Below are 14,240 nucleotides of genomic sequence, written 5' to 3'. Positions count from 1 at the left end.
CGTTGTAACAGATAAAAGATGTTGATAAAAAAATTATTAACTCTGATACTAAGATTTTGTCAATTTTATCTCATGTATCCGAGAAGGGATGTTGATATAAAATTTAATCGCTCTCATACTTAGATTTTATCCAAAATATCTGACAAGGGATGCTGATAAAGCATTTATGCACTGTAATACCTAGATTTTGTCAATTATATTTGATTTATCTGACAAAAGATGCTGATAAAAAAAATTTATTCCCTCTGACACTTAGATTTTGTCAATTTTATCCAACATATCCAAAAAAGGATGGTGAATAAGCATTTATTCACTCTGATATTTAGATTTTGTCAATTATATTCGTTGTATCTGACAAAAGATGTTATAAAAAAATTTTATTCACTCTGACACTTAGCTTTTGTCAATTTTATCCCATGTATTCGAGAAATGGATGTTGATATAGAATTTAATCAATCTGACACTTAGATTTTTGTTAATTTTATCCAATGTATCTGGCAAAGGATGTTGATAAACAAAATTTATTCACTCTAACACTTATATTTTATTAATTTTATCCTAAGTATCAAAGAAAAGGATGTTGATATAGAATTTAATCACTCTGATACTTAGATTTTGTCAATTTTATCTGACATATCTTATAAAGGATGTTGTTAAAGCATTTATTCACTCTGATATATAGATTTTGTCAAATTTATTCGATGTATCTGACAAAGAATGTTGATAAAAAAACTTATTCACTCTGATACTTAGATTTTGCCAATTTTATCCAATGTACCTGGCAAAAGATGTTGATTAAAAAAATTTGTTCACTCTAACACTTAGATTTCGTCAATTTTATCCTATGTATCCGAGAAAAAGGATGTTGATATAGAATTTAATCACTCTGATACTTAAATTCTGTCAATTTTATCCGACCAAGGATGTTGATAAAGCATTCATTCACTCTGTTACTTAGATTTTGTCAATTTTAACCAATGTCTCTGACAAAGGATGTTGATAAAAAAAATTATTTACTCTGACAATTACATTCTGTCAATTTTATCCAGTGTATTTGACAAAAGATTTTGATATAAAAAAAAATTATTCACTCTAACACATAGATTTTGTCAATTTTATCCTATGCATCCAAGAAATGGATGTTGATATAAAATTTAATCACTCTGATACTTAGAGTTTGTGAAATTGCTTTATTGTCTGTCCAGGAAGTGAATTCAATCGATAAAGAACGTTAATAACGAATTTGTTCAATTTTTTTACATAAATCCCTGAATTTATTTCTGTATTGTGTATCGAAGAAGTGACTTCAAGAAAGAGTTTGTTACTTACTTACTTACATTTTTTTCATAATGACATATCCAACAACGGATGATGATAAAGAATTTATTCATTCTAATACATAGATTTTGTCAATGTTATCCGACGTATTGTTAAAAAATTTTAATAAAGAATTTGTTCAATTCGAAACTTGAATTATGTCAGTGTTATCAAACGTATCTGTCAAAAGACGTTGATAGAGAATTTATTCAATCTGATACTCAGATTTAGTCAATTTTAGTTTATGGGTGTGAAAATAGATTCATGCCAATTCATTTTCTTTCATCTCCGATGTTTTAACAGACATTCAAAACGTTTGATATGCTAGAATAATCTAAAAATAATGAACAAATAACAATTTAATGCGAAATACACTTCTAATGAATTAATGCCATGTAAAATATTAATACAAAAATATATTATGATACATTATTAATATCAATGATCGACTTTGGACATTTTGAATCTGTTCAATAAAATAGTTCACCATGTTCTCTCTTGATATTGTAGTTCACCATGTTCTCTCTTTATGTTTTAAAAATGTTACATGTCATTCTAAGAGATGTAAAAAAATTTGAAAAAATATATCATGTTAAATAAATTTAAAAAAAGTTAAAAAAAAATACTTCACAAAAATTATCAAAAAATAGGGTGGAGGGGGTGGGAAACCCGCATCGTGTCTCTGAGCAAGCATAGAGTAAGATTGTTAGAGCCATAAGCCTACTTTATATCATTTTAAGGTACGTGAAAAAAAGATTTATCATTTCGAACTCCAAAAAAAAAATTAGCCCAATAAAAAAAAGTGCCGCTCCAATCATTATTCTTCTAATATTAAAAGTTACGACTAAAATATCGATATTATTCTCATTTTGAATATGGAAAATATTAAATGTGATTTTTTTATGTTTTAAGTATGTTGCATGTCATTCTAAGATATGTAAAAAAAAGTTGAAAAAATATATCATGTTAAAAAAAATAATAAAAAGTTAAAAAAAAATTTCAAAAAAATTCAAAAAAAATGGGGGTTTAGGGGTGGGAAAGCCGCATCGTGTCTCTGGGCAAACATAGAGTACAATTTTTAGAGCCATAAGCATATTTCATGTCATTTTAAGATAGGTAAAAAAAGAAATAAAAGTTGAATAATTTCGAAGTCCAAAAAAAAAATTTAGCCCAATTAAAAAAAAAGTGCTACTACAAACAATATTTTTAATAGTAAAAGTCGCGATACACATATCTATATCCTTCCCATTTTGAAGTTGGAAAATATTAAATGTGAATTTTTTATGTTTTAAGTATGTTTCATGTCATTCTAAGAGACGTAAAAAAAAGTTAAAAAAATATATCATGTTAAATAAAAATAATAAAAAAAGTTCAAAAATACTTAAAAAAAATTCAAAAACAATAAAAAAAATGGGGGGAGGGGGGCAAAAAAGTTGGGGGGAAGTGTCCTTTGGAGTTTGGAGAATAGCGGACCTTTGGGGGTTGAGGTCCCTGGTGGTTAGGGTCATTGGTGCTTATGATCCTTGACGGTTTGTGCTCATATAGCCTACACCTCACTACTTGATTTGTAAGCATTTATATGGATTGTTCTGAATTTCTTTATTAAAATTCTTTTCTTGCCATCTACATCTCTCTTAGTATCAACTTTTTAGTATATTATAACGTTAGACCCTATTTTAAATTGACAACACTGTCCAAACGCCACTTGTGTATTATACAGAGCACATCGAAGAAGTAAAGCTAGGTCAAGTCACAAGACCATTCTATCATTGTTAACCATTTTCATAGATTGATGGTATTCCAAATTTATAATAAATAAGCTATGAGTTAACAACCCCGAGGGGTTACCGTAACTGCTAATCAGTTTAATCCTTTTTTTTACCACCTTCATACAATCCAATTCACAAATGTTATCTAGCTCTTTTTTCTCTATTATTGAATTAATATCGTTCATATAGTCCAATTCGCAAATGCTATACCCTTTTTTGCAAATAGAGTTAGTTTTTAAGCAAAATGATACAACTTTTCATCATTCACAGTTCTGTAATTACCCATGACGCATTCTTAACCAACGGAAGTTTAATTTGGCTTTTGAAGCTACAAGTAATTACCCTTTTCAAAAACATTAGTTGTTAACTACACCCAGATTTTTGTATGTCATCTAAACCAGTGATCCAGAAAGATCAATTGCATCTTAATTTATACCGGAAAACACGAGTATAAGCCCTCCAGCTGTAAACCAGTATTCCTAGAATGAGACCATCCTTTGAATACGCAATATAAGGAATTTTGGCTATTGAACTTAAAAAAATATGTCTGCCAAGTCTTTTACCATTCATATCAATTGATGCATGCTAAGGAACGTAAAATATAATATAGCACTCTACTGTGAGGGAGTGTCCTCCTCAAAAACACATTTTCCGTCTTGAAATCAACTATGCTGATCAAAATGCCATCCCAAAATTTTGATTGGATGTGTTTGGGGAAATGATGGGCGTGGGGGGACTAGTTGCCCTCTAATGACTTTCGACTATTAAAAAGGGAACTAGCCCATTGATTGTCCAATCGAATTAGCCTGTTTTAAAGTTTATATGACAACGCCTTCTATAAAAACCTTATATGCCCCCAGGGAATAACATAAACCCCTTGCCCTGAGGGTTGTGGGGGAGTGTACTCCTCAAAAACATATTTTCTATCTAGAAACCAACTACGCTGTACAAATGGCTATCTCAAAATTTTTATTGGATGTGGTTGGGGGAATGATGGGCGTGGAGGGGGGGATAGTTGCCCTCCAATCATTTTTTTATTATAAAGGACACTAGAACTCTCAATTTCCGATCGAATGATTCCCTTTTGAAGTTTCTACGACGACCCCTTCCATATGAAGTGCCTCTGGGAAAAAAAATAATAATAAATAAATAATAAAAAATTGGAGCCGTATGGCCTCTGAAAAAAGATTTTCCGCTTTATCCATTCCACAGTACTAGATTCCAAATCTTTCGGATATATTTGTGTTTTAGCAGCAACTTGCTTTATCACTTCCGAAGTTACGCTGATTTGTGGATCGTTACTAGGAGTGGGGACTGCTTAGGATCTGGCCAAAAATTTTTCAAAAACCACGTAATAGTTGATAGAGATAATAAATTCCACGACTGACAAAGAGCAAAAACCAAAACGTTCATACTAAAATCCTTTAACGATTTTCTTTTGGGTGGTCTTTTCATAACAATTTCAGAAGTAGGCCACACCGCTATATCATGTAGTCAAATTTAAACTAGTCAATCAAAACCTAAAATCGATAATTACTCGTCGAGCACAAGAACAGTGGCGCGTTCAAGTTGTAAACTGTTAAGTCATGTATTATCTACATTAGCGAAGATTCTCAAAAGGATTCAATGATAAAAGACATTTCAGATTACAAGGGGCACCAAATTAGGCAGGGGTTGAATTACCGGGGGTCCACTCTATCAAAAAATGAGGATAGGCTACCGATTGCGAATTTAAATGCACAAAAAATCATTTAAGTAATGCCGATGATATGATAGCACCTTCCTGTGTACAAGGTACAAGCAGGACCATTACATACCATAACCGTTAAGCTAGGAAAACGAAATTCAATTGGTTTTGTTTATTTCTAGGAATCATTTGATTCTCACTGTTGCTGCACGTTTAACCGCAGATTTCATTTACGACTCAAAATGATCATCCATTTTGCTTTTCTTCTAACAACAGATTTTGTTGTTTATTATTTTCATTTAAGAATCATGACGTCATAGATACCAGAAAAAATTATCTCCGAGCATTTCCCCAGTCATTTTATTTTTCCTTTAATTGCGATTTAAATAATTCAGTAACAACCAGAAATGTTCCAATGCCTATGTCTTCTAAAATATCTAAGTGACGCATTGGCATATTCATCATTTTATTCTTTAGTTTCATGTGTTAGGGTAGCAAATCAACTATTTCAGTTGAATTAGGAAATTCTGACGTGAATTCAATTCCTTCTTCCTGTTTATCCTTCAAGAGCGCTAAAATGACGCGTCTCTATTACAATTTCTGAAATATTGTAACTACCAAATAGCATACTTATAATGCTATTCTTTAGTTTTAAGTAACATTTTCGTTTGCAATTCAACGTAATTTGTTTCCGTTTTTTTTTGTTCCATGCCTTTTTCTTTGCCGTTCCGAGTCACTTGTCATCTTCCGTCATTTAACTCTTGTCATAAACAATAAAAATTAATTCCACCTTCTTGTTTTTTTATCACGGACTCATACAAGCTAAAATAACAAGTTTCTTCATTCCATTGTAATTTTGCTTTGTCTTTTAACCACTCACACACGCTAGACTAACACGTTCCTTCATTTTATTATAATTTTTTGTCTTCTAACAGCAAATTTGTTTTTTCAACGTTTTCCGTTGCGATTCAATATGATTTTTGCTATTCCTTGTTTCATGCCTTTTTCTTTAGCTGTTCAAAGTCATTTGTCATCTTCTGCTTCAGTCTTGTTTTTATGCAGCAACTGAATACAGCCAGACACCAATTTTTATATCCGCTGTCTGCAATAAACCTTAAGCAGTTTTAGTTTGTATTAATTTTCGTCTCATCGCAGCACTGGTTTTATCACCTTGTATCACAGCAACACCTCTGATAAAACGCTTTCTGGTTTTATCAAAGCATCCCCTTGGAGTCTAGCATTAGTCAAACTGCATTCATTTTCTAACACTATTTATGGTTGCCACACCTATGAGAAAACAAAATACTTGGCAGGCTCAACGTTCCATAGGATCTTCACAAAGTTTCCACTTCGCTTCACTCGTAGCTGTCCTTGCTAAGGGTGGTCCTTTACCTCTCAAGATTGTCCAGAATCCGAGCTTCTGGATCTTTAGTTTCTCAGAATCTGGAAGCCCGGATTCTGGAAAATCTGAGAGGTTAAGTCTTAACCTTAATGATGAGTTACCCCGAGTCTATTTTTACTAATAGTAATTTATTGGAGCAATTCAACAATTTCACATTTAAAACAGCTCAATTATTGAGACTCCTGGGAGAACTAAATTTATTTTTTTGCAAATGAGTCAATATTTAAAAACTGAAATCACAATTAACCCTGAACAATACTTTATGACAAAAATTTTTTGTGTGTCTAAGGACTAATTGAAACTTTTTGAGGTTGAAAGCACAAACGTGTTGAAAGTACTCCCTTACCTTAGACCTTAGTTCCCTCAGTGCCTCCGGAGGCACACAATGCGTCGCTGAGTAGCCTCCAATCTTCCCTCATGTGAGCCGCTGCATATATGTTTTCCCACTCTGAGATGAGACTTGTCTGGAGGGATCTTCTGTCAAGTTCATATGTCCTACGGAGCGTGTTCTTCGGTCTTCCTCGGCGACAGGTGCCTTCCGGTCGCCAGTGGAGGAGCATTTTTGGAAGTCTGTGATCTTGCATGCGGAAGATGTGTCCAAGTTATCACCATCTACGTTGTCGTACAACGCTTGCAATATCTGGATGGCTTCTGCGGGTACTGATCTCGTTATTGATGAGACGGTCTTTCCAACTGATTCTAAGGATTCGGCGAAGACAGTTATTCTCGAAGGCGGCAAGGCATTTCTCTGGTTCCGTGGTTAGCTTAAGGCATTCTATAGCGTAACTCAGGACAGACAGTACATTGCTCTGGAGCAACCTGAGTTTTAACTTCAACGAGTATACGGTGGATTTCCAGATTGGTAGAAGTCTCTGAAATGATGCGTTGGCCAAGGCTATCCTGGTAGGCAATTCTTTTTCAGAGTCACCGCTGGAAGTGACTGTACTCCCTAAGTACTTGAAATCTGTCACCTGTTCGATGTCCTCTCCTCTTAGTTGGATTCCCAAGGGTGAACTATTTATTGCCATAGCTTTTGTCTTTGGGGCGTTGATGTGTAGTCTGAATTGCTCGGCTTTCTCTGCGAGTTTGTTCAGGAATTCCTGAAGCTTCGGCTTTTCGGCTTCTATCAGCCCATTATCGTCGGTGAAGTCGACGTCCTGAAAAAGTATCCCTGCAATCCGGCTACCATACCCATTTATCTGTCTAAAGATGTAACTACAACTAGGGTGAAGAGGAGAGGTGATAGGACACAGCCTTGCTTGACGCCAGTCATCACCTTGAAGTAGCGTGTGCTGCTGTACGATGTTTTAACACAGTACTCTGTCTCTTCGGACATGGCAAATATTAGACGGATCAGCTTCTCAGAAATGCCATAAAACCGCAATACTCTCCACAGGGTTTGATGATCAACTGAATCAAACGCCTTTTCGAAGTCCACGAAAAGTATATACAAGCGCTGTCTCCATTCGTTAGATTCCTCCAGCATGGTACGTAGAGTAAAAATAAGATCGGCACAAGATCATTTTGACCGAAATCCATGCTGTTCTTCATTTAAGTGAGGATCAAGGGCTGCTTGGAGTCTTTCTAGTATTATTGTCGCGAAGAGCTTCGCTGGGCTTGGAGAAGATTGATTCCTTTATAGTTGTCACATTCTTTCACGTCTCCTTTCTTGAAGAGTTTGACTAAGGTTCCTGTTCTTCAGTGTTTGGGGAACTTTTTGGTTGGTCAGAGGAGCGAGAAGAAGGATAGCTAGATGGCAAGGGTTCGACGCAGGCTGAACTTGATCATTTCAGCTGAAATTCCGTCTTTACCAAGGGCCTTCCCATTCTTAAGTTTTTTAGCTGCTGAGAGTATCTTGTCGGCTGTCGGCTTTTCATCACTAATATGAATACTGAAGAAAGAATGGTCTGGCATATCTGACGGGACCGCTGGCGTTGGGCGATTAAGTAGGGCTTCGAAATAACTCGTCCATTGTTCCTTTTGGTCGTTCGCATCTGCCAGGAGCCTTCTATTTTCATCTTTCACCGGGCATTCTTGGTTAATTGACTTGCCTACTATTTCTTTGGTAAGGCGATATATGGTTCGTTTGTCTCCACGGCTCGCTCCTTCTTCGGCTTGTCTGGCCTTTTTGTTAATGTATTGCCGTCTGTCGGATCTGGTTTTTTTCTTTACGTTTCTATCAGCTTCTTTATAGGCCAAGCTCTTGGTCACCTCTGAGTGACCACTTTCCCCAAGGGAGCTCGACTTCAGCTTCTTGCGATTTTCTATTAGATCCCAGGTCTTCGTAGATATCCACTGTTGCTTAGCCAGCTTTCTAATCCCAAGGGTTTCTTCGGCTGTATCCATATAGCTTATGCGGATTGTCTCCCAAGCTTCTTCGACGTCTTCTGACAGGTTATATAGGGCTTCAAATTTATTGAACAGTTTGATGCCAAACGAATATTGGACGATTTTGTCACCTAGTTTGGCCACGTCAAAGCTTCTGAGAATGTCCGTCTTCTCCTTCCGATCATTAGACTTCAGCTTCAATTTTAGTGTGGTGACACCTAGTTAGTGGTCTGAGCCAATATCGGCACTTCAGAAACTTCGAACGTCTTTTAGGCTTTTTCGCCATCTCCGGCGGATCAGGAAATTGTCGACTTGGTTTTTGACGATGCCATCCAGGGATGTCCAAGTGTATTTGTGGGTATCTTTATGCTGAAAGAGCGTACTCCCGATCAGCAAATCATTCCCCATAGCGAAGCTGACAAGTCGAGCTCCATTTCCGTTCATGGTGCCAAGTCCGTGGTGGCCCATCACTTCAGGGTACTAGGATCTGTCTTGGCCAAACTTTACGTTGAGATCGCCTACGACGTGGGGTAGAATTAAATCGATCACAGGCTGGAGTTTTTCGTAGAAATCATCTTTATGGGTGTCATCAGCATCATTTGTGGGTGCGTAGGACACGATCAACGACAATTTTGCGTGGTTACAAACAAATCTTGCCTGCAGTAATCTTTCATTGACCAGTTTCCATGAGCAGACGGCATTTATCGCTTTTGGATCTAATATTGCTGCAACTCCGGCAGAGGGACTTTCAGTTTTTCCGCTGTATAAGACTTAAAACACCGCGCGGTCACCACTGATTGAAAGGCCGCAGCCTTTCCACCTTGCTTCCAAAATGGCGACTATGCCAAGCCCAAACTTCTCGTATTCGTCAAAGAAGTATGTCTCGTCAAACAAATATGTTCAGATGGACGGTATATTCTCGTCAAACGTATTCTCGTCAAACAAATATTTTCAGATGGATGGAAAACTAATATCGCAAATATAAAACTTTTTTTCTGTTTTGTATTTAACTAAAATAAGGAATGGGAAAAAGTGACTTTTGTATTTACGGCTTTTAACAGCAAATTCTAACCATATGGGTGTAACCTAACTGGGAAACTTTGGTTTGAATGGTTGGACCATAACAAAAGAGTGGAAATATTCGTTTTTATTCATTGCCGTGATCATTTGATCAAAGAGGTCAGCATAGCCCATTCGTGTAGAATTGACATGTAATGCTGTACTCTCATCAGTGCCAAAACAATATCCACATAAAATCTAAGTAAAGTATTCTTCAGACTACTTTACCGAGACCCCATAAGCTACTTGAAAAGAAATCAGTTTAGATTCTTTTGATAATTTCTGGAATTTACATAAGAATTAAAAGCAATGTTGCCATATAATAATGGTAAGAACCGTATTCCTGTCAAATTGGAGCTTTGAAAAGTGACAAAAGTATCTGAGATACCTTTTTTGGACTAGCTTCATTATACAGAAAACCTAATATCCAGAAATTCTGGAGATGAGGCCCCAGGTTCACCAAAAAAATTCACAAGCCTTACAAAAGATATTTTTTCTTAATCCCATCATTCATTGACAGATCCAGATGCCAGATTCCAGGTTCTGTCAATAAACACTGGACTTTACTTTTCGGCTGAGCTGGAAGAAACCCAATAATTTTTTGCTCTTTAGATGGAAGAAATCTATTTTTTTCCTCTGTAAATCCACGAATAAGTTTGAAAACCCAAGGCATTCTAAAATTCTATAACATAGCTTGAAAAATTTATGTTTCCATGAATTTATACATGGGAGTGGCAGCCCTGTACTGGGCAACTGACCAATCTTAGTCAACGCTGCTGCGTCGACTCAAATATCAAGATCTCGATGTAGAGATAAAAATCAAGCCAATAAAAAGTGAAAAAAAAATCAGTAGAATTTTCAGCTTTTATATTACAATTTATTGCTTGTTTGTGTTGTTTGTATGGTTCAAACATTAAAGTTATTTAATTTTTTCAGATATTAATCTCGAAAATTTCTCCAGAAGGATAGATAATTCATTACCTTTTGCTCTATCTTTACCTGAAATAATTGTGATGGCAACATTTGTCTTCATTTTTACTGGTATTTGCATTTTATTGACTATATATGGCCCTTTTGGGGTTAAAAGCACAGAAAACGATAAAACCAGTGTCTGTGAGAGCTCAACATTGTTTTCAACGGTTTCACATGACATACACCATTCAAATTCAAACGTTTATGTGCCTGTGCCATTAACCCCAAAGCAAAAGTCATTGCCAAATTTGCCATCTTTCGGGAAGGCTTTTCTTGGGTCGTTGCAAAAATCTCGGACATACTCGCCGAAAACTTTTAGAAGAAGTGATTATGTTCCATTAAACAAGCCAGATTCAAACCACAGTTCATATACGTTACACGAAAATCCGCTTTACGAAACGCAGTTGGAAAATAAGGATGAAAATATCAGAGTTGCTGAAGACAATAAAACTGTTTCTCAAGCTGAAATTTCAAGGTGTGGAACAGATAATGACTTTGAGTTGGATTATTATGATTTTGACGTACACAATGCAACCCAAATTCCTGGATCTAACTTTGGAACAGAACCTGCTCTCATAGCCTGGGCTTTAGATTATATGAATCCAGGGATTTCGTATGAACGCATCGCTATGGAGGTAAGATGAATACCATTCAATTTTTTTGTATTTGTTGTTTGTGTTAGTGTTTGTGATTGTGTTTGTGGCAGTTTGAATCCAATTCATCAGCTGGTCATTATTTTAGAGTAACTTTTAACCTAAGTCTTCACTAAAATTCATTTTTCTTGATATTTTCCCAGCGTTAAAGTAACGCTGGGATAAAAAAAACGTCTTTTTAATTGAGCTTTATAATAATTACGTAACCCCTTGATAATAAATCTGTATCATAGGCAGCGCAAAGCCGCTGCCTAAGTAAAGAACGATGTTGGCACAATGTATTATTATTATTTTTTTTTTATTGGTCTTAGACCAGGGCACTTCGTATCAAAGGAGTTGTCATAGAAACTTCGAAAAGGGCTCATTCGATTGGAAATTGGAGTAGCTTGTGCCCTTTTTAATAGTCAAAAGTGATTGGAGGGCAATTAGCCCCCCCCCCCCCACGCCCATCATTCCCCCAAACACATCCAATCAAAGTTTTGAGATAGCTATTTTGTTCAGCGTAGTTGATTTCCACATAAAAAATATGTTCTTGAGCAGGTCACTCCCCCGCAAACCTCAGGGCAAGGGTTTTAAGTTATGCCCTGGGGGTATATAAGACCGATGTTGGCACACTTTATTATTTATTATTTTTTTTTTCCTTTAGATCAGGGCACTTCTCATCGAAGAAGTTGTCATAGAAGCTTTGAAAATGGGTCTTTTGATTGAAAATTGGAGTGGCTTGTGCCCTTTTTCATAGTCGAAAGTGATTGGAGGGCAACTAACACCCCTTCCACGCCCACAATTTCCCCAAACACATCCAGTCAGAATTTTGAGGTAGCCATTTTGGTCAGCGTAGTTGATTTCCAGATAGAAAATATGTTTTTCAGGAGGACACTCCCTAACAACCCTCAGGGCAAGGGTTTTAAGTTATGTCCTGGGGTATATAAGAACGATGTTGGCACAATGTATTATTTATATTGTGCCCTGGGAATATAAGGTTTTTATAGAAAATGTTGTCTTAGAAACTTCAAAAAAGGCTCATTCGATCAGAAATTCATAGGGCTAGTGCCCTTTTTAATAGTCGAAAGTGATTGGAGGATCGGTCTTGGAGGATGACAACCCCTTTCCCCCAAAAGCCCTCAGGGCAAGGGTTATAAGTTATGCCCTGGGAACATTTAAGGTTTTTATAAAACGCGTTGTCGTAGAAACTTCAAAAAGGGCTCATTAGAATGGAAATTGAAATGGCTATTGGCCTTTTTAATAGTCGAAAGTGATTGGAAGGGAACTGACACCCCCTCCACGCCCACCATTTCCCCAAACTCATCCAATCAAAATCTTGAGATAGCCTTTTTGTTCCGCGCAGTTTAAAGCTCAGGAAATTATACCTTTCAGCAGGGCACTCCCCCACAGTCTTCAGGGCAAGGGTTATAAGTTATGCTCTGTGAGCATATAAGTTTCTATTGAAATCTTTGTCGTAGGAACTTGAAAAAGGGCTCCATCGATTGGAAATTCAAAGGTCTAATGCCCTTTTTAATAGTCGAAAGGTATTTGAGGGCAACTAACCCCCCTCTCACGCCCACCTTATCCCCAAACACATGCAATCAACATTTTTAGATAGCAATTTTGTTCAGCGTAGTTGATTTCCAGATAGAAATTATATTTTTGAGGAGGACACTCCCCAAAAGCCCTCAGGGCAAGGGTTGCAAGTTATGCCCTGGGGACATATAAGATTTTTGTAGAAAGCGTTGTCATAGAAACTTCAAAAAAAGGCTCATTCGATTAGAAATTGAAAGGGCTAGTGCCCTTTTTGTTGGTCGAAAGTGATTGGAGGGCAACTAACCCCCCTCTCACGTCCAACTTTTCCCCAAACACATCCAATTAATATTTTAAGATAGCCATTTTGTTCAACGCAATTGAAATTTCTGGAAATTAGGTCTTTGAGGATGACAACCCCCCAAAACCCTCAGGGCAAGGGTTGTAAGTTATGCCCTTGGGGCATATAAGGTTTTTATAGAACGCGTTGTCGTAGAAACTCATTCGATTGGAAATTGAAACAGCTAGTGCTCTTTTGAATAGTCGAAAGTGATTGGAAGGCAACTAACACCCCTTCCACACCCACCATTTCCCCAAACACATCCAATCAAAATTTTGAGATAGCCATTTTGTTCCACGCAGTTTAAAGTTCTGGAAATTATACCTATGATTAGAACACTCCCACCACAGTCTTCAGGGCAAGGGTTATAAATTATTCCCTGGAGGCATATAAGTTTTTATTGTCGTAGAAACTTGAAAAGGGGCTCATTCGATAGGAAATTCAAAGGCCTAGTGCCCTTTTTAATACTCTCGAAATTCTTTTGAGGGCAACAAACCCCCCTCTCACGCCCACCTTTTCCCCAAACACATCCAATCAAAATTTTTAGATAGCCACTCAATTCAACGTAGCTGAAAGTTTTGGAAATAATGTCTTTAAGGATGACAACCTCTCCACCCCCACAGCACTCAGGGCAAGGATCGTAAGTTATGCCCTGGGGACATATAAGGTTTTTATAGAAAGCGAAGGTTTTTATAGAAACTTCAAAAAGAGCTCATTCGATTTTAAATTGAAAGGGCTAGTGCCCTTTTAATAGTCGAAAATGATTGAAGGGCCATGAAACCCCCTCCAATTTCCCCAAACACATCCGATCAAAGTTTTGAGATATCCATTTTGTTCAACGTGGTCGAAAGTTCTGGAAATTAGGTCTCTTAGGATGATAACCCCATCAGAGCCCTCAGTGCAAGACTTGAAGTTACGCCCCGGGGGCAAATTATGTTTATATAGAAAGTTGCTGTAGAAATTTCAAAAGGGTCTCATTTGATTGGAAATTGAAAATGCCCTTTTTAATAGTCGAAACTGAGTGGAAAGTAATTAACCCCCCTCTCACGCCCACCATTTTCCCAAACATATTCAATAAAACTTTTGAAATAGCCATTGTGGTCAACGTAGTTGAAAGTTCTGGAAATTATATATTTAAGGATGACAAACCCCTCTGAGCCCCATGGCAAAGGTTGTAAGCTATGTCCTTGGGGCATAT

The 14,240-nt window shown here is 36.7% G+C and overlaps 1 protein-coding gene across 1 annotated transcript in view; it reads left to right on the top strand.

Annotated features, from left to right (window-relative positions):
- The window catches only part of LOC148940483 (uncharacterized), a 176,689-nt gene that overhangs the window by 158,286 nt on the left and 4,163 nt on the right, over positions 1–14,240 (top strand). Inside the window, exon 7 of the mRNA XM_089104995.1 lies at positions 10,499–11,169. Within this exon, the coding sequence (XP_088961121.1) occupies positions 10,499–11,169 (671 nt within the window). The remainder of the gene's footprint in view (positions 1–10,498; positions 11,170–14,240) is intronic.

This window comes from Artemia sp. Qi Xiang Cuo, chromosome 19, assembly GCF_049724085.1.
Source record: "Artemia sp. Qi Xiang Cuo chromosome 19, ASM4972408v1, whole genome shotgun sequence".
NCBI lineage: Eukaryota > Metazoa > Arthropoda > Branchiopoda > Anostraca > Artemiidae > Artemia > Artemia sp. Qi Xiang Cuo.
Note: the sequence above shows the minus strand (reverse complement) of the source record. Positions and strands in the feature narration are given on the sequence as shown.